This window comes from Glandiceps talaboti, chromosome 2 (genome assembly GCF_964340395.1).
Source record: "Glandiceps talaboti chromosome 2, keGlaTala1.1, whole genome shotgun sequence".
In the NCBI taxonomy this organism is placed as follows: domain Eukaryota; kingdom Metazoa; phylum Hemichordata; class Enteropneusta; family Spengelidae; genus Glandiceps; species Glandiceps talaboti.
Genome location: NC_135550.1, coordinates 23780548 through 23798443, shown reverse-complemented (window position 1 = coordinate 23798443; position 17896 = coordinate 23780548). Strand labels below are relative to the sequence as shown.

The 17896-nt window shown below is 35.8% G+C and overlaps 3 protein-coding genes across 3 annotated transcripts in view; 1 reads left to right on the top strand and 2 right to left on the bottom strand.

The window, feature by feature from the left end:
* Positions 1-3322: 3322 nt before the first annotated feature.
* Positions 3323-10156, bottom strand: LOC144445783 (uncharacterized). The gene is made up of 4 exons (XM_078135425.1): positions 10015-10156; positions 7179-7285; positions 6587-6664; positions 3323-3587 (listed from the first exon to the last, which is right to left on the bottom strand). The coding sequence occupies exons 1-4, from the start codon at positions 10154-10156 to the stop codon at positions 3453-3455; spliced, it is 462 nt and encodes a 153-aa protein (XP_077991551.1). The 3' UTR covers positions 3323-3452.
* Positions 10157-10351: 195 nt separating this feature from the next.
* Positions 10352-17896, top strand: part of LOC144447119 (UDP-GalNAc:beta-1,3-N-acetylgalactosaminyltransferase 2-like) — a 33344-nt gene continuing 25799 nt past the window's right edge. Inside the window, exon 1 of the mRNA XM_078137034.1 lies at positions 10352-10372. The gene's annotated coding sequence lies outside the window, so the exon portion shown is untranslated. The remainder of the gene's footprint in view (positions 10373-17896) is intronic.
* Positions 13378-17021, bottom strand: LOC144447146 (NF-kappa-B inhibitor epsilon-like). Its single transcript, XM_078137053.1, has 4 exons — positions 16426-17021; positions 15616-15721; positions 15205-15448; positions 13378-14597 (listed from the first exon to the last, which is right to left on the bottom strand). Exons 1-4 carry the CDS (start codon positions 16785-16787, stop codon positions 14194-14196), a joined length of 1116 nt encoding a protein of 371 aa, XP_077993179.1. The 5' UTR covers positions 16788-17021; the 3' UTR covers positions 13378-14193.

The window sequence follows — 17896 nt, the reverse complement described above, 5'->3', positions numbered from 1 at the left end:
AAAAATAGTCTGTTAAAAATTTGATGATTTGTAGGTTATTTTACGTGTGTGAAACTAACAACTTACATTGTTCTACCTGTACACCTAACTCAATCAATCAATCAATATTAACGTGGTAAGTCTACGACTGGCAGTGATACACAGATTTCAGATCATAACATTATTGAATCATACACTATTTCTGATCTAACTTCTGATACTAACAATGATTAATTCCTCGACCGGCAGTAAAACAAAGTACATAAAGGATTTCACATAACATTATTGAATTATACATACATTATTGCTAGTGTTCTCACAGTAACTACGGTAATAATAACTGAACGTGCTAGTATATTTAACAATGGCTCCTGAGTGTAGTAGGTTATAGTTAGGTGGTTTTTATACCCACAATAATGAAATACAGATGCGTGAATCAATGCTTTATAGCTGTAACTTTGCAACTTGAACTTGGTTTGCTACGATACTAATACAATACTTATAACATCACTGATATGAAAACATGGTGTCCTTATTTGTAATAATTTGAATCCATTGTGGCGAATTAAATGTCCCATTCTAGAATATAAGTGTAACTTTGTGACATATACATAATATTGGGTATATTGAACCATGCCAAGGAATGACATGACAAGACCTGTAATATACATGTCACAGTTTTGGCTTCCAGGCTACAAACCAGCACACATATATCCGTTAGTAAATTCAATAGTAAAAATTGACATCAAACATGATTATGGTATACACCTAATACACTAAACACAATGCTATCTCTATTAAAGCTAAACTAGGTGATGAAAAAACTTTGTCTGAACAACATTGAATATTATGAAGATGGTTTTGACAGATGAAAAGACAAAAACGTTTTCCCATACACCCCAGTTGCACCTGTAAGTATAATTGGTTTAGCAGTTTGACTGTATAATCTCTTGGTTTTCTGAGCAGATTGCATCTCTCAAGTAACCTGTTTGTGGTTGCTGTTTTATCTCTTTCAGTGTTAACACGCAGTGCTCTGTGGAGTATTTGGAATAAGCGTCTATTTTAACGTGTTTTGTCTGTTGTTTGTTTTGCTATGGATTATTTTCTATAATCTGAAATAAAGTGATAATAATAACAATAATAATAATAATAATAATAATAATAATAATAATATAACTTGCATATCATACAATAAGCAAATGAAAAGCAATGAAAAGCAAATTTGAAAACATCAATGCTCAATACTTCTCATTGTGCAGTATGTATGCCGGGGAGAACATTGATCAAGACACTACTCATTGTGTAGTATGTATGCCGGGGAGAACATTGATCAAGACTACTTTTAACCTAAAAATAATTTATTTAAAAAAAAAAACGATGGTGAACTAGGTTTCTTAGGAAATGCAACACAATGTCATTGAGGAATATAAGTGTCACAACTATTAACTCATTAAAGCTCTATTGTTTTTAAAGACAAGTCATTTAGTGTGTGTATTGCTGTTCCAGTGGGCATGTTTGTAAGATACCTTGCCACTGTGGGTTTGGTCACTGTAGATCAGCCAAAGGGTACAAACTAAGCTATATAATATAATATATGGTGGTGATTGAAGTCCTTTTTTGCTTTGGTGGTGAATTGAGCCGTTGCAGTGAATGCATGATTGCTTCCATTGTAGGGAATTGTATGTGCTGTACTGCTTTGATGACAATTGAGGTCATTTCTTGCTCTTTATAGCAAGTCATTAATCCTGTTTTCCCCGACTTGGTAGTTTTTTGTGAACAAACAACCGGTTTTTAACACCCAAAAAAAAAAAAAAAAATTTTTTAAATTGTGAGCCATTGCCTAGGTAGTATTTTTTTAAGTTCGAGAACACCTGTAAGGGAAAGGGAGAAATCTAGTCAAATGACACTTTTCCAAACATCGTACCATAATTTTGGAGATGAATTCACTCAGTAAAATGACTAGATAATTTGGGTACATAATACATTGACTTTATGTCCTAACAAACAGACTTCCATTGCTTGATGGCAACATGATATGCAGTCATAAACTATATGTATACATAATGTACTATGCACTGCAAATAAGCTACATGTCATTTCTATTTCAAAAGAATGTCATTAGCATTTTTGTGTTTAAGAACAGAAATTGGGTAAAATAGTAATAAGTAATAATTTACTTTTAATATAAACATGGTCTTCATTAGGGACTATCAGACTGAATGGGTGACCAAACAGCAGTGTCTAAACCCACAGCAGCAAATTCCTAATACATCCCATTGTATTACCTAATATTGTCCTATGTGCCTCCTGACCTAAAGGAAATCTCAACAAGTACCAACAAATGAGGGAAATGGTGACACATCCCCATTTTGCTGAATAATAAAAAACACTTCACAAAATTACTGGGAATGGTCAATAAACTATGATAAGATTACTTTAAAGGCCAAATAAAAAAAGTTGTTCGGTTCCGGTTAGCCGACCCCCACCTAGTTTTTGATGCCGATCCTAAACTTTTTTTTTACATATTCAAGAAAAATAACAATAAAATTGCGAAAATCGTGAAGTCTCATAAGAAATAGTGAGTGCGGAAACTGTCATCAACTCAAAAAGACAATATAAAACTATTCTTCCAATCTGTAATGAGACCATATGGAAAACATTGGAAAACCTGAACTAGACACTCGAAAAAAAAATATAATAAAATAAAATAAAAAATCTACCTACCCCACCTATTTAAAATTGAATGTACATGTAATCAGAACCACACAATTTTATTTTTTACGCCTACTGTAATTTGCTTTTCTTACTTTCTTTTCACATCTACTTTATAAGTCTATTGATTCATACTCCCTCTTTCAAACAAAGAAAACAGAGGAAGAAAGAATACAACAAATAGTGCCAAGAGTAATTTGAGCAAAGTGGGCTCCTATAGTTTCCTTATACACTTGAAACCATTAAACCTGAAACACTGACTTAACAAAAAAACTCTTATTAAATATTGTGATGTTTCATTGTCTTGCTTGAAAAAAAAAACCTTCCAACATTGCTGCATTTTCTCTGCTTTTCAGCTACCATTACCTCAGGTTGTCACTAAATCATTTACAGTGTAACAACATACATGTATACTGGAATTTAAAGAATGTTCCAACACTACAGACAACATAGTGACAGTGCCCTCATCAGATGAAATCCGTAAATATAACAATCTGCTCTGCTAAGATAAATGTACAACACACAAACAAAATGGTAAGCAATGTTTGGTAAGATTTGTTCTTCAGTCCCCACATACTGAGGGGATAGGGGCATCACATTCTGGTAATTCACAAGAAATTTGCTGTTCATCAGTAACACATCAAAGGCTTAAAAGACACACTGGTTATAATATATAAAAAGTCAATGAATTTTATATTTTGGTTTGACACATTAGCGGACTCTTTGCTTATATATATACATTTGACTGAGGAAAGTCTCAGTTAATAGGGTTCATTTTGTCTTCCACGGATACGCCTTGCAAGTTGAATGTCTTTGACCATTACTGTCACTCTCTTACTGTGTATAGCTATCAAATTGGCATCCTCCATCAAGTGCACCAAGTAGGCCTCAGCTGCCTGTATCAGCAATGCAAATGAGAACAATCAAAAAAAAAAGGTTGATTAACCAGTTGTGAATGGTAGTGTGCAAAATAAGGATAACATTAAACTATCTCCTCCCTGGGACTTGTACTTTACAGGGGCATGGGGCAGATCTAAACATTTTTGAAAAATTAAATGTCTTTAAAATCTCAAGTTGGCCCATGTCCCTTTAATGACTCTTAAAGCATCTAGAGTTTATTTGTAGTTGCTTTCTTCAAGGAACCCCATACAATCTACTGAGTAGGGAAACAAGTCTGTGTGAACATGTTTCAAAAATGCTGCAATAGTTGGGTGGCAGCCAAACATACATGGTAATAACTGACCTGTTTCCCACAAAAGTCAACTGAAAAATTATGTGTTAGGAAGGTTAACATACTACAAGCAATTACAAGCTACAAGTGAAATGACATCAACCTGTATCAATAATCTTTGACAATGATTTGTAGATTTAAAATTTTGAAAGTTTGAAATCCCTAATGCTCACACAATTATGAAAATATACAGAATAAAGTCCAACTACGTGGACTTGCAAGGTACAGGTTGTTGTTTATATCAAGAGTTACATTCATGATTCAATATTGAGGTCACAGCCTGTCTGGTCAAGGTACGTACGTCACCTAGGGCAGTATTTAATTAATGTAAGTACAACAGTATGTGATTGTGGGCACGGTTCCCATCAGTAAAGTTCATTGCTAATACTGCAGTGTACATGCTTGATTTCAAATGTTATACTGATTAGTAGTCTGTAATTGTTCTTTCTATCACACAGAGTGGGTTGAATTCTAAGGTTCTAAGGACAAAATGGAAAGATTTGTACATGTAGTAACATGATGTCTACAGGCTTATTGATCCAAAATATAAAAAAAAATACATTTGTTTGTTTGAGTCCTGGCTCCTACAAGTTATACATGATGAGGTGATGTTACATTTGTGTTTATAATACATGTTGCGATCTGAATTTTTTGTTATCCTATATCCTTACAATAAGGAGAAATGAAAGGTTGTGGTTACTGATTTTAGCCTAGAGCATAGTTTGTGAATTCACACCAAACTTAGGTTAAGAGATTACCAACTCTTTCAAAATGTGCATGGCTGACACTGTATTTTGGACTTCTGTAGTGTGGGATTGCAAGAAATGTGACAAAAATTAGGTGGGTATTTCATCAAATGTCATACAAAATATTTCTGTTTCATTTTATTCTTACATACTCCATGTATATGAGATGTTTTCAAAATCAAAACTGTCAGTCACTGTGATATTCTATATTCTTGTTGAACTTACTGACAATTTGCATGGGGCCAGGCCCTTTGCTAGTTAATGCAATAGTAGAAACTGCCCTTGTGAGGGCGCTATTTCAATTGTGCACATATACATGTACCGGGACAATGGTACAGTACAGTTTGGATAAAACATTATGGAATATGCCAACTTTCACTTCAATTTATGAGAATAATTCTGATAAAAATTTTTGACAAATGTAAGGATGGATAGACAAATTTATCAACAACAAGATCTGCAACTGATTTCATGGGTCAATTCTCGGTACCAGCGATAGCAGTTTACCTCATGCTAGAGGATCAAAAAATAGCTAGAACAAGAAGGTCGACTACTTCTCACGCGTGCCTATAGTAATCCATGTGAAGCGTGTGAAGTGGAAGTTATGGTGACAACCAAGAAATCAACTGTTTGTTATTCTTATGATGTGCCGAGGCAGTCATATTCTATTTCAGGTACTGTGAATTCCTAGTGTGGTGGGACATAATACTTTTATTTCACACCATGCCTGATATTAAACTCACCCTCCATTTGAATCGCAAACTCTTCATTTAAAAGAGAGATTCAGAATACTCAGACTGACAGCAGGCAACCAGGTTTTTACTGAAGCTGTGAGTTACAGCCACAGCACTCATGCTGCTAAGTTACAGATGCCAAATACAACATGCAACAAGAGTGTATCATGTATACAAACACTTTTCCTTGGTTATTACGTATACATGTACTTAGATTTAAACTTCCTCTATGTATCATCTTTAATTTGCTTCGGGTAGAACAGTAATTTGGACAAAAATTCATATGTTCTGAATACTATCTGAAGAGAAATTATCTCGATACACGTATATGTATATATGCTTGTTTACAGATTGTTTTTATTTTGTATTTTCTGCCAACATGACATAAAAATACCACAGTGACAGGCAAGCCAAGTTATATACTTCTGAACAGAAAATATGGGATTCATACCCTGGTCATTCTACGTCATGACGACATCTACAATTACTTTAAAATTGTGTTTAGGTAGAACATTTCCAAAGTTATTAAGTAATTTGCTATTTGACCTTAAAGGTCAAGGTCAAACATTAGTTTCTGACTTGAAAGTTTACTCATATAAACATTATAGGTGTAGACACTTGAATGGTGTCTCAAGATACAAATTTTCAAAGTTATTCCGCAATTTGTTACTTGACCTTGAAGATGGCAGTTAAGGTCAAAGGTCAAGGCATAAAAAGAAAGCTTACCTCTGATAATATTGGTGCAGACACTTGAATGGAATCTTGATTGGTACTCGACTTCCTGAGTTATGGTCAAAAGACAAACTTTGGCTATTTGGCCTCAAATATGTTCAAAGTCAAAGGCCTCATTCTAAAGCTCACCATAGATAAATTTGAGGTACAAATGTAGACTCTTGAATAGTGTCTGTATTTATCAAACTTTCAGATGTAACAAGCAAAAATGTGCATTTTTACCACAGATATGGTTGCCACTTTGCCATAAACATCATGGTTGCAAAATTAAGTGACGTGCATACTGTATACCCTATGGTGTTTGACATTTGTGCCAAATTTTGAAATTGAACTGTAAGTGTCTTGAAATATGGGTGGTTATGGACTGATGCACAAATGGAAATGGGGCATTCCTATAGCCCTTCCAGGCTTTGCTACTTGGGGCTAATAAACTCTAAATACCGATGACCCACCTCTTGTATTGCCATAATAGCTGTGGCCTGCCATCGTAGCTCAATGCCTGAATACATAAATGATGCAATTTCACGCACCTGGAAGAAAGGAATTCATAACAATAGTTTCAAAATGATATTCTCAACAGTTGCCATTACCTATTTTACAACTCTGATCAAAACATTGTCAAGAGCTTTAGCTACAAGACATGGTAATGCTATGACAAATAATGCACTAGCTGCAACTTGAATGGTTTTTTAAAACTGTTTTGGTAGATACAATTGACTTACTCGTAATATCATACACCCTAAACAGTATTGAATTGCCTGTGTGTAAATAATTTCATGTAGCTGGTACACGTACAATAAATCAAATCAAATTGATTTTCGGTATTGTTGGTTGTCTGATCGAAAAAAAACAATCCTCTGGTTACAACTAGAGCAGCTTTAAATACCAAATCTGACAAAAACATGTGTTAAATTCTACAAATACAAGAAACTCAGGTTCACTTACTTATCAAAGTCTGCCATTTTGATGACCAAATAAAGATAATTTGCAAATATCACAGTTAAGCTGGATGTTTATTGTAAAATTTATAGAGATATCCCTTACCACTCTTGCAAATGGTAGTTTCCTTAGCAACAAATTAGTGGATTTCTGGTACTTCCTTATTTCCATCAGGGCCCTCGTGCCAGGACGGTATCTACGCTTGGGAGTAACTAGATAAACAACAGATTGAGAATAATAGTTAATAAGATTATTAATTGTTCTGAATTACAAGAAAATTGCAACTTGAAACTTGACTATTACCATTAGTACCGTTAGTAATCAACCAGTCTGACTGATATGCCAAAGTAAAGGAGGTAGTTTTCAGGCAAACATTGCACCCATAAAATCATATTCACCCAGCCTATAGTTTCAAAATTGGTCTTTCATTGCTTACTTCTTACTTGTACTTGCTTGTAGTCAGTTCCCTGATGCAACATTTCTACATCAGTTGTGTGTCAGTTAGGTAGCAATCAGTTTTTACGGCCGGGATGGGCCGGTGACTTCTTGTTCGTGTTGTATTTAAAGATAGTGACTCCCCCCCCCCCCCTTGCGATTCATCCACAAAACAATCCAACCCCCCTCTGACAAATAAAAAAAACACTGACCCCCCCCCCCCCAACATCTGTTGACAAGAAACATTCTTCTTGTTCTTGCTAAAGACACTCTAGATTCTCAAAGCACAATACAGCACACACTGCATAGTTAATTTTACTTGTTACATTTACAGTAATTTTAAGTGTATCTGGTAAATTGCTATCCCAAATCCATTGCTTCACATGTATAAAGCTCTTTAGACAGGAACCCTATGAAAAGTATGATTGTCTGTTCATGGAAATGCAAAATATTTTTACAGAGGGAGGGTCTAGTCCTGCTTACAGACAGTGCACGAGTCTGTATTAGTGACATGACTCGAGGGAAAATTGTCAGAATCGAGTGGATTGGTAGGGGGGTCACCCTGTTTTTGGAATTGGCAGGGGGGGGGGGGGTCATGCTGTTTTGAAAATTGTGGATAGGGGGGGGGGGGGGGGGGTCATTGTGTTTTAGATTGTGATGGAAGAAAAAAATCCTTTCTACAATGGCATATACATGTAGCCTTGTCTGAAATGTGGTACATGTCAATATTTGTTCTTGTCCCTGTTTCTTACATGAATTCTTTAATATTACTTATTTAGTTCAAACATAACTATACATATTCATATACATGTACCGGCATTACCTAGCTACCACACTAGTTACAGAACATGTCATGTAAATGCTTGGCTGTTTCAGAATCAATGCTTCACTTATATTGCAGTTTGGGGCAAAAGTCGCAATGGTAATTTTCATAGATAGTTTATAAATGAAGTTAATCTAAATTGTTCTACTCGTCATGTTATTGACACTACAAATCACCACATCTCATCAGACTCCAGTTTCTATTATACACTAGGTATGACCACCTAAAGTTCTCTATCATACCGGTGACTTTATTATACATGCAATATTAATGCCGCTATACTAATGTTACGTGTCCATTTTATGTGATATGGGAAACTCATTTAAAATGTACATTTACGTTAGCTTTTCGAAGCTTGGAAATATTTCCTCAAAGGTTATGAATAACCTAAACATTGCCTTAGTATCTCATGCAAAAAACTCCAGATCTGCCAGGGGGAAAACCCCAAGGACTCCCTCACCCCCAGAGGTCACTCATGCATTCAACCAACAATCAGATGCACCAACAACCTTTTTACTGTCATAACGGTATTAAACTTTTCTTAAATATTTTCACCCAATTCTAATTTGAGATGATATTGTCTTTTCAAGATGTGAAATGTTTGCCAAGGTAGTCTAAAATTGCCTTAAACTCCAAATCTCCCCTACCAATGATACTACCATTAGATGTGCTGACCTTTACTACATGTATATAATGATGCCATTTAACTTTTTAAGAACATATTTCAACCCTTAGTGTAAGTTATAAAGAATAGTTTCTGATACTTGCTGTCTGGTAAAGCATGGATTAAGTTATTGCTTGAAAGGGTCTGAATAGCCTAAATATTGGCTTTACGAGTAAAAATCCTCCAGGGCTTCTAGAGGGAGACCCCTCAGACCCCCACATGAGGTGTACATATCCCAGTCTCAAGCACTTCTCCTCTTACTGTCAAGATCCTATCAAACTATATTTAAAAAATATTTCAACCTTATGTAGTTGCTTTTTACATGTTGGTGCTGTCTTGTAAAGCTTGGAAATTATTTTCTGAAAATGTCTGAATAGTCTCAAAATTGACTTTTCAGACTTAAAAACCTCCTGGGCTTCTAGGGGGAGACCCCCTAGGACCCTCCATAACAGATGTACATATTCCCTTCTCAAGCTTTCCCCCTACCTTTCACTGTCAAGATGTTCTTAAACTCCTTTTCGAATATATTTACCCTGTGTAGTCAATAATTATAATTATGATAGAGCTAACCCGGGATCTTATAAAGTAGATGCAAGACAGTCAGGCAGTCCACACTGAGTAACGATCAAAAAATACCTGTCATGTGAATTATGTATGGGGGGGGGGGGGGTGTCATCATGTTTTAGAATTAAGTGATAGGGGGTCAGCCTGTTCTTGGTTTTACAGATAGGGGGGTCAGTGACTTTTTGTCGGCGCGATTTAAGAATCCATCGCCACCCCCACCCCCCCCCACCCCCCGGCTGGAGAAACTGACCGGTCCCTAAGACTCAGTAAGACTAAGATTGAGAGGGACACTGTGCACACACTGCAGTGCCTTGACACATACAAACTAAGACGAAACAAGGGGGACTTCCGACGAAATCTCCTGATTGCAATTAACCCAATCAATAAAACCTAACTCATAATCTGAACAACGTGATTACAATTCAAATCACAAATACAGAGAACATTACATGTACCTCGACCTCGCTGTCGCTGACCCTTCGCTGAATTTCTGTTAGGACTCCTCGCAGGCCTACTGGGTGGTGATGGTGGTGGGGGAAGTCGCCTCGGCGTCGCCGACTTTCGCTTCGGACCTTGTGTGTTAATAGTGCGTACCATGCCTACTCATAATACTTTTCGTTTGAAATGAGATACTTATGACTGATGTCCAGGCAACAAACTGTATCATGAGGATAACAAACGCTTTTAAAGAACCCAGAATTTTAAATCGCGTGCTGATTGGTCGTTTCACATTGGACGTCAGTACCGATGAGGGCGCTGTGCATTTTGACCAACATGAATAGCATGGATAGCTGTTGAGATCACGTCAGCAAGGTAAGGGCATGAAAGTAAAGATTGACTGAATCAATACAAAGCCTTCTCACTTTCGTAAGAGTGTAGGCCTGTATATACATTTATAGATGTAACATGGGATACTCTACAGGCCCGTATATACATTTATAGATGTAACATGGGATATTCTACAGGCCCGTATATACATTTATAGATGTAACATGGGATAATCTACAGGCCCGTATATACATTTATAGATGTAACATGGGATAATCTACAGGCCCGTATATACATTTATAGATGTAACATGGGATACTCTACAGGCCTGTATATACATTTATAGATGTAACATGGGATACTCTACAGGCCCGTATATACATTTATAGATGTAACATGGGATACTCTACAGGCCCGTATATACATTTATAGATGTAACATGGGATACTCTACAGGCCCGTATATACATTTATAGATGTAACATGGGATATTCTACAGGCCCGTATATACATTTATAGATGTAACATGGGATAATCTACAGGCCCGTATATACATTTATAGATGTAACATGGGATACTCTACAGGCCTGTATATACATTTATAGATGTAACATGGGATACTCTACAGGCCCGTATATACATTTATAGATGTAACATGGGATACTGTACAGGCCCGTATATACATTTATAGATGTAACATGGGATACTCTACAGGCCCGTATATACATTTATAGATGTAACATGGGATACTCTACAGGCCTGTATATACATTTATAAATGTAACATGGGATACTGTACAGGCCTGTATATACATTTATAGATGTAACATGGGATACTCTACAGGCCCGTATATACATTTATAGATCTAACATGGGATACTGTACAGGCCCGTATATACATTTATAGATGTAACATGGGATACTCTACAGGCCCGTATATACATTTATAGATGTAACATGGGATACTCTACAGGCCCGTATATACATATGTTTGTTTGTAACTTGATTCCTGGGCTCAATGAATAGAGAGAATAAAAGTACAGATTTATTTAATTTTATATCCAATACTGTTTGATAAGTTCTGATAATCGTTGTTTTACCATCATGACTGTAGCAGGGGTAGGAGTTATGGAAAGATCACAAAAGGTCTCAGTCTTTATCTTGCACACAATACATATATCTAATTACTTTCTATTATTTTTTATACTTCAAAATTGGGGATGCTATTAGCCTATACAGGGTCAGGACGTTTTTTCAATCAGCTATATTACTTGTATGGGCTAATTCCACCTGCCATTGTCTGTTTTCCTTTCTTCAATATAAACTCATTGAAATTGAAGATTTTTTATTCAGAGCAGGGTATCCTGAACTTGTACAATTGAAAGACTGAATAATTAGAATAGGCATCACAAATAAATATTTTGTAACACCCTTTTTTTGCATGGATGATGATTTTTTTTCCTTGTGTAATGATACAAGATACAAGAAAACTTTTATTATCTCATGTAAGAGAAATTACGATGACGAGGTGTGGTTCCATACATGAAATATAGATGAAGATACAATATAAAAATATACACACAGTTTATGTCTTAAAAACTAAATACAATCTTTAAAAGACTTCCAATCCACAATTAAATCCACACTACAAATTACAATGTTTACCATTAAAATCTTCCAAATATTGCACTGCTTAGACCTCTGGAAGTCAGATATATTGATGAAACAAAGCAATGTAGAGTAAAAATCGTTTTCAAAAATCATCTAGTTTGCTTTAATATTCTGATTGAAGTGGGCACAAAACTTGATTCGGTTCTGACTGTTCTGAATTTTGAGACACGAAATCACCTCCCTGATGGCAGTTCAGTGTTGAGACAACATGGCCTTTATTATTTATCATTTTCCTAGCTTTTGTCTGTACACGGGATGTAAACAGTTCATTCAAATTAGTCTTGCTTTGCACCCACTACTTTACTACACATTTACATCTTGTTCAAAACATTCTTGTAGCTAGTCCCTAGACTACAAAGCCAAGAAAATGTTAGAACTTTAGCACTTTCTTCTAACAAATTTGTTTCACTTTGTTATCATATATTTTTGTATACATCCAATTAGTCTAGTTTAAGAGCTTTAAGAATGTGTTCACAAATTCCCACTTTCTTTTGACCACTGTGACAAGGATTAATATGATAGTTTTTACCATTCAAAGTGCTTTATTTATTTATTTATTTATTTAATGGAAGACCAACGGAACAGGCTCCTTAAAAAAACTGAACAACTCAAGAACAAGACAAGTCTACAAACCGCACACACACAAGGTTAATAAATGCTTACTCAGTGCATGGTGGTGACCTGAACATTAAACTGACAGGATACCTGGTCTCTATACTTGAAGCAAAACCCACACTGTGGATTCAGCACTATGGCAATGCCCTGCATAAATTGATGTAAGATGTTGGTTTACTATAGATGTATACATACATTCTTAAGGTATAGCCTAATTACCATAAACTATTATGGTAATTACATAAATCACTCATTAATATTCATGGCATGTTTACCAAAATCTAATCAGTTCTAGCCATTACCCATTACCCTAAAGAATGTGCACCAAATTTTATTTGAATTGAACCAGCTGTTTTTGAGAAAATGGTGATAGACACACACACACACACACACACACACACACACACACACACACACACACACACACACACAAACGCAGGTAAAAATTGTCAATCAAATCTGGGGTCAAGGGATTCCACTGTTTCCAGTTAATAGCCAAATTCTGAGTAAAGGACCATGGAGACCATATTTGAACACTAACTTCCTTTTTTTAGCTGATACTTTGGCTATGAAATAGGGTAACATAGAACTATCAACAAACCATGTGGAGTTTACAGATAAAATAAATATAAACCAATTAATTATTTTTCTTTTCATCTTCAATATCTGGCCAGTTCATTGATTCTTTCAAAATAATTGTGCTGCATGCAATAAACACATACCACACACTCAGCCTTACACAATGACATTTTTGTATTGACTTTTTATTTTACAAAATCATGTTATTTATTTCTAAAGTTGTCTTCTGTATTTAAAGTTAACAAGTCAAAAACAATAATTACAAGTAATGTACAATTAATAGGTCTTGGTATATATGTGGCAAAAAGTTTATTATCTACAACTATATGCCACTGGTGGGTTTAAGCATATATCAAATTTGATGTGTCAGACAGACTCTCTGGTATAACCATAAGAATGTCAACTTAAAAAAACAGTTGTGAGAGGCAGGTCATGAGAGAGAGACCTCAGTACTATGGTAGAAGTATTTCACTCAACCCTTTCTTATAAACAGAATTGTCAAATTAAGTTAGTCAATACTGTAAAATTTTTGTACAAAAAATAAATACACTTGCACATGTTTTAACCCCACTTATTTTGCATGCATGTTGATATATGTTGAAGATTTTACCGAGGTGATGAAACAATTCAATGCGCAACAAAAAAGATGAAAGAGCTAGTCAAAATACAACTGTTACACAAATATCAGGATTGTTTGTTTACAAGTCAGGCCTGCTACACAACATATGAGTTTATGAAATATCCTGCATATATATAGTAATTGAAGGTGGCCTGCCACTTGGTAGATGTTCCACACCAAAAGTTCTGACTGAAATACAGTTATTTACTAATTGTTACATATATATGCTTTAACAACATGATGGACCCCATGGATGATCTACTAAGAACTCATATGCTAACTTCATGTAATTCTAACTAGTTGTTATTTTAATATCTTATATACATCAGTACAAATTTCAGTCAAAGTTCCACAGTCGTTGTTGATATCTTTGTACACATTATTTTACAATGACACAGGCTGGCCATTGATTTTGAAATCGTCATACGTTGGTTCCAGGACTGTACTGATGGTTCTATTACTGCCTGCTAAATCATGAGCAGATTCATGTTCAAAGTTCAGAAGAGCTGCATCAGCTCCAGCTTGCATCAATATCTCAGCTCCTTGTTGGTATCCCCTACCAACAGCAAGGTGAAGTGGTGTGCAGCCATTGTACGTCAGAGTGTCCACATATGCCTGGTAATGCAGAAGAAACCTAATGAGGTTTGCATTCCCATTCTCAACAGCATAATGCAATGCTGTACGCCCACTCTTTCCATCACCAGCATTGATGTCAGCTCCCTTGGAAACCAAATATTCGAGGACTTCCAGTTGGTTACCAAATGCTGCCAGGTGCAGACAAGTAAAACCTAATAAGAGGAAGTATAGGAAATTCCATGTTACAAAACAGATAAATGTCCCCTAAAACTGCTTGCACAAAAACCCTGCATGCAAGTGTAATTTTTTCAGTAACAGTCCAGGGGAAATGTTGGGGGGGGGGGGGGGGGAATGGGAAGTAAATGGTAGACTTACTCAAACATGGGAATTTCCCTATTTCTTTTTTACTAAGTACACAAGTAATTTGCATGAAGTTCTCTACCTTCCAGGAAGTGTAATCACATTGTTAGTTAATATCCAGTTCCCTTATAACATCCTGCTTCATGTCATTAATAAATTAACAGCAGTTTGTCAATGATCTCTGTTATTCATCAAAATAAATGAAAACGACTTTTCACATTCTAATAAAAATATCACTAATGCAGAATTTTCACATACAATGCATGTGATCACTCCCTGGATGCATGATATTTCAAGGGACAATAGGGGGACTTCCCCATATGCAAATCACCAGAATAGTAGAATCTGATTGGTTTACTACATATCCATATACAGAATGCATATTTTTTCCCCTTTTTTCACCTATAACACCTAAAATTGTTAGTCAAAATTCTGCAAACAATTAAGGAGAATATTTACCTTCATAATTTTTCAGCTCCAAATCCTGGGGTAGTTGTGGTACTCTCATTCCTTTGAATAAGTATGTTTCATCAGCTGTGAGTGGTTCTATCACAGCTTGCACAGTGTTCATATCACCTCCACTGCAAGCCAGGTGCAAGGGAGTTTCTCCATGACGATCTCTCGCATCAACTGTAGCACCAGCCACTATCAGTTTTCTGCATATCCTGGACTGTTTGAGAATGACTGCAAGGTGCAGGGGTTTCTGAAATATAAAAATCATGCCTTGCAGTTAGACATCTGTGATATAGAGAAAACAACTGCTCACCAAATTTGTTTCATGTGAATGTGTATTTTGGGGGTAGTGGTGTTGCCGTCTTCACTCTTTCAAGACATTGAAAACCAGAATCATACAGATAAATGGAAACCTACCTGGAGAAGATCGTTGTGGATGTCTAAAAATTCACAACTTGGTGCTTGGTCAATAATGGCTTCAGCAACATCTTGTCTGTTGTGGATTATTGACAAATGAAGAGCACTGTTGCAATTAAAAAAAAATAAAGTACATTATTTAATTTCCCACTCCTGACTACTTTCTTGTGTTCATTATTTGAAGTAGAGTAATTGGTGGGATCACCCCCACCCCTAATATGCATATATCTTGGGTTAGGATAATTTAACATCCATCGAATAAATTGAATTTTCAACACTATCTAACTAAAGTTGTTTTTTTTTTAAATCGTTGGCCATTTAATATACAATTTGATACCAGGTCAACTTCTTTCATCTTTTTTATTATTTATTTTTCAATTTTTTTATTATCACGTTCCATTTTGCTGTGAAAAATGAGGTTTGCATATTGAATAAATACTCCCACACGGTATCGTCTGATAAACATCTGAAGGTCGATGAACTGACAACAATGGTTTGTTATGTGACTCAACAGTATTGCGCACGCCCGAGAATAGTAAATGGGGAATTACGTGGGGAATAACCTGGAAAGTCCGGATTTATCACAATGGCAACGAAACTGAACAAGTTTGGACAAACAAGTAGCGCAATCAAAAATTACATTTGAACGCCTAAAAAAAGGATAAAAAATTAAACTCAGAATTTCGTGTTTTCTCACATTTTGTACATGTATTCGCAATGCGGCCACGTTTCGGGTGTTTCGGATGTACGTAACTATTAACGTTCCCAATAGGCAATATTGGCAATAATAAGACTTGACTATATACTTACTTGTCTCCGTCATCATCCTGTTCGAAAGCTTCTAATGATAACTTAATGTCACTGTCTGCATAAACCTCTTCACCTTCATCAAATTCATGTCCTGACACAGTTTTTGTTTCTGGTGAAATGTACATTGTCTGAAGTCCTTTTGTAATATCACATGCATTTTTTTCGTACTCTTCTTCCCTGAGTGACTTTGTCGCTGAGGACCCCACTGATCCGAACCCAGAGTCTGTAGATAATCCATACTCAGGTGCTTTCAAATCCTCGAATTTAGGATGGAAAGAATAGTAATCCCTTTCGTCAATCTCGCTCCCGTTCCTTGCTGGAAAGGCACAGTCTTCGACCACATCTGAAGATAGCTTGGACATATTGAAAATGGCGACGTCGAAAAAATAGACAAATTTAAAACTGCTAAAAATAACTTAGTGTACCCCACTTGTTTGGCTAAAGTTGCCTTAAAATGTACCTAGGTGATCATGGAATATCGCACAAAGTCTATTATCTCGAAGAGATTTCACCCATCAAGACGAAAGTTCTAAAAGTGTTGTTGTAAAAACGCACCCAATTCAGCACTATATACATTTATCGTACGGGTGGGAAATCCCATCCACTTATTACCTATTGGCTGATTCAGTACACGTGACTTGAAATGGCCAATCAAGATACGGTTAAAATCTGGGGATTCCCCATAGCCGATTGCAATGCGCAAGCTCAGTATGTGAACGTTCGTCAGCATCCTGATGACGCAAAACGAAATATCTGTTTTCAATGAATAGGTGACTGGTTGGAAGGTCTCGATACACATCTCAAACATTGGCTTTTGGGAAAACCTCTGCGTCAATAGAACCGGATATGTTAAGTGAAGCCAACCGGTGAAAATAACCCAATTGAGTACAGCTTTTGGCAAAACAAGTATTTACCTAACGGATTCCAAATATATATATAAATGTAATACATTTTTTTCAGTAATAAAGCATCCAAAACCTAAACGGATAGGGACATATACAAGGAAAGGGGATAATGTTGTTCAAAGAAGACATTTTCTTGCAATCTGATAATTACTCAATGGATTTGAGTCCCAGATTTGAGTGAGGAGACGGGGTAACCAATGGGAATACTTTTTCCACGAACATATAAGTTTATTTTCCATTTCGATTCCATTTTGCAGTAAATTTATGAGTAACATCATTCACAATTACCTCCTGATAAAAACATTTTTATATTCAAGAATTTATTCATGGGTAAACTCATATTTATAAATTGGGAAAATAATTTTAGCAATGAATCATATACATATATGATGGAATATGTTTATTCAATATTTATATTTAAAAAATGAAATTTCCATTCTCCTCGATTTTCCAAATGAAGCACCATTCGGCAAAGATAAAGGAGTGCAAATTTTACATGTGACAACTTTAAAAAAAAAGGGTGAATGGTTAGACAAAGAAGAAGTTCAGCCCACTGATTTGGTCGA

Excerpts from the sequence above, each read along its gene's own strand:
- LOC144445783 (XM_078135425.1), bottom strand. The coding sequence starts at position 10,156 with ATGGTACGCACTATTAACACACAAGGTCCGAAGCGAAAGTCGGCGACG. Across the intron at positions 7,286-10,014 it reads TCAGCGACAGCGAGGTCGAG|TTACTCCCAAGCGTAGATAC; the intron begins GTACATGTAATG and ends TTGTTTATCTAG. Across the intron at positions 3,588-6,586 it reads CTATTATGGCAATACAAGAG|GCAGCTGAGGCCTACTTGGT; the intron begins GTGGGTCATCGG and ends TTGCTGATACAG.
- LOC144447146 (XM_078137053.1), bottom strand. The coding sequence starts at position 16,787 with ATGTCCAAGCTATCTTCAGATGTGGTCGAAGACTGTGCCTTTCCAGCA. Across the intron at positions 15,722-16,425 it reads CAGGATGATGACGGAGACAA|TGCTCTTCATTTGTCAATAA; the intron begins GTAAGTATATAG and ends TAATTGCAACAG. Across the intron at positions 14,598-15,204 it reads GGAGCTGAAAAATTATGAAG|GTTTTACTTGTCTGCACCTG; the intron begins GTAAATATTCTC and ends TCCTCTTATTAG.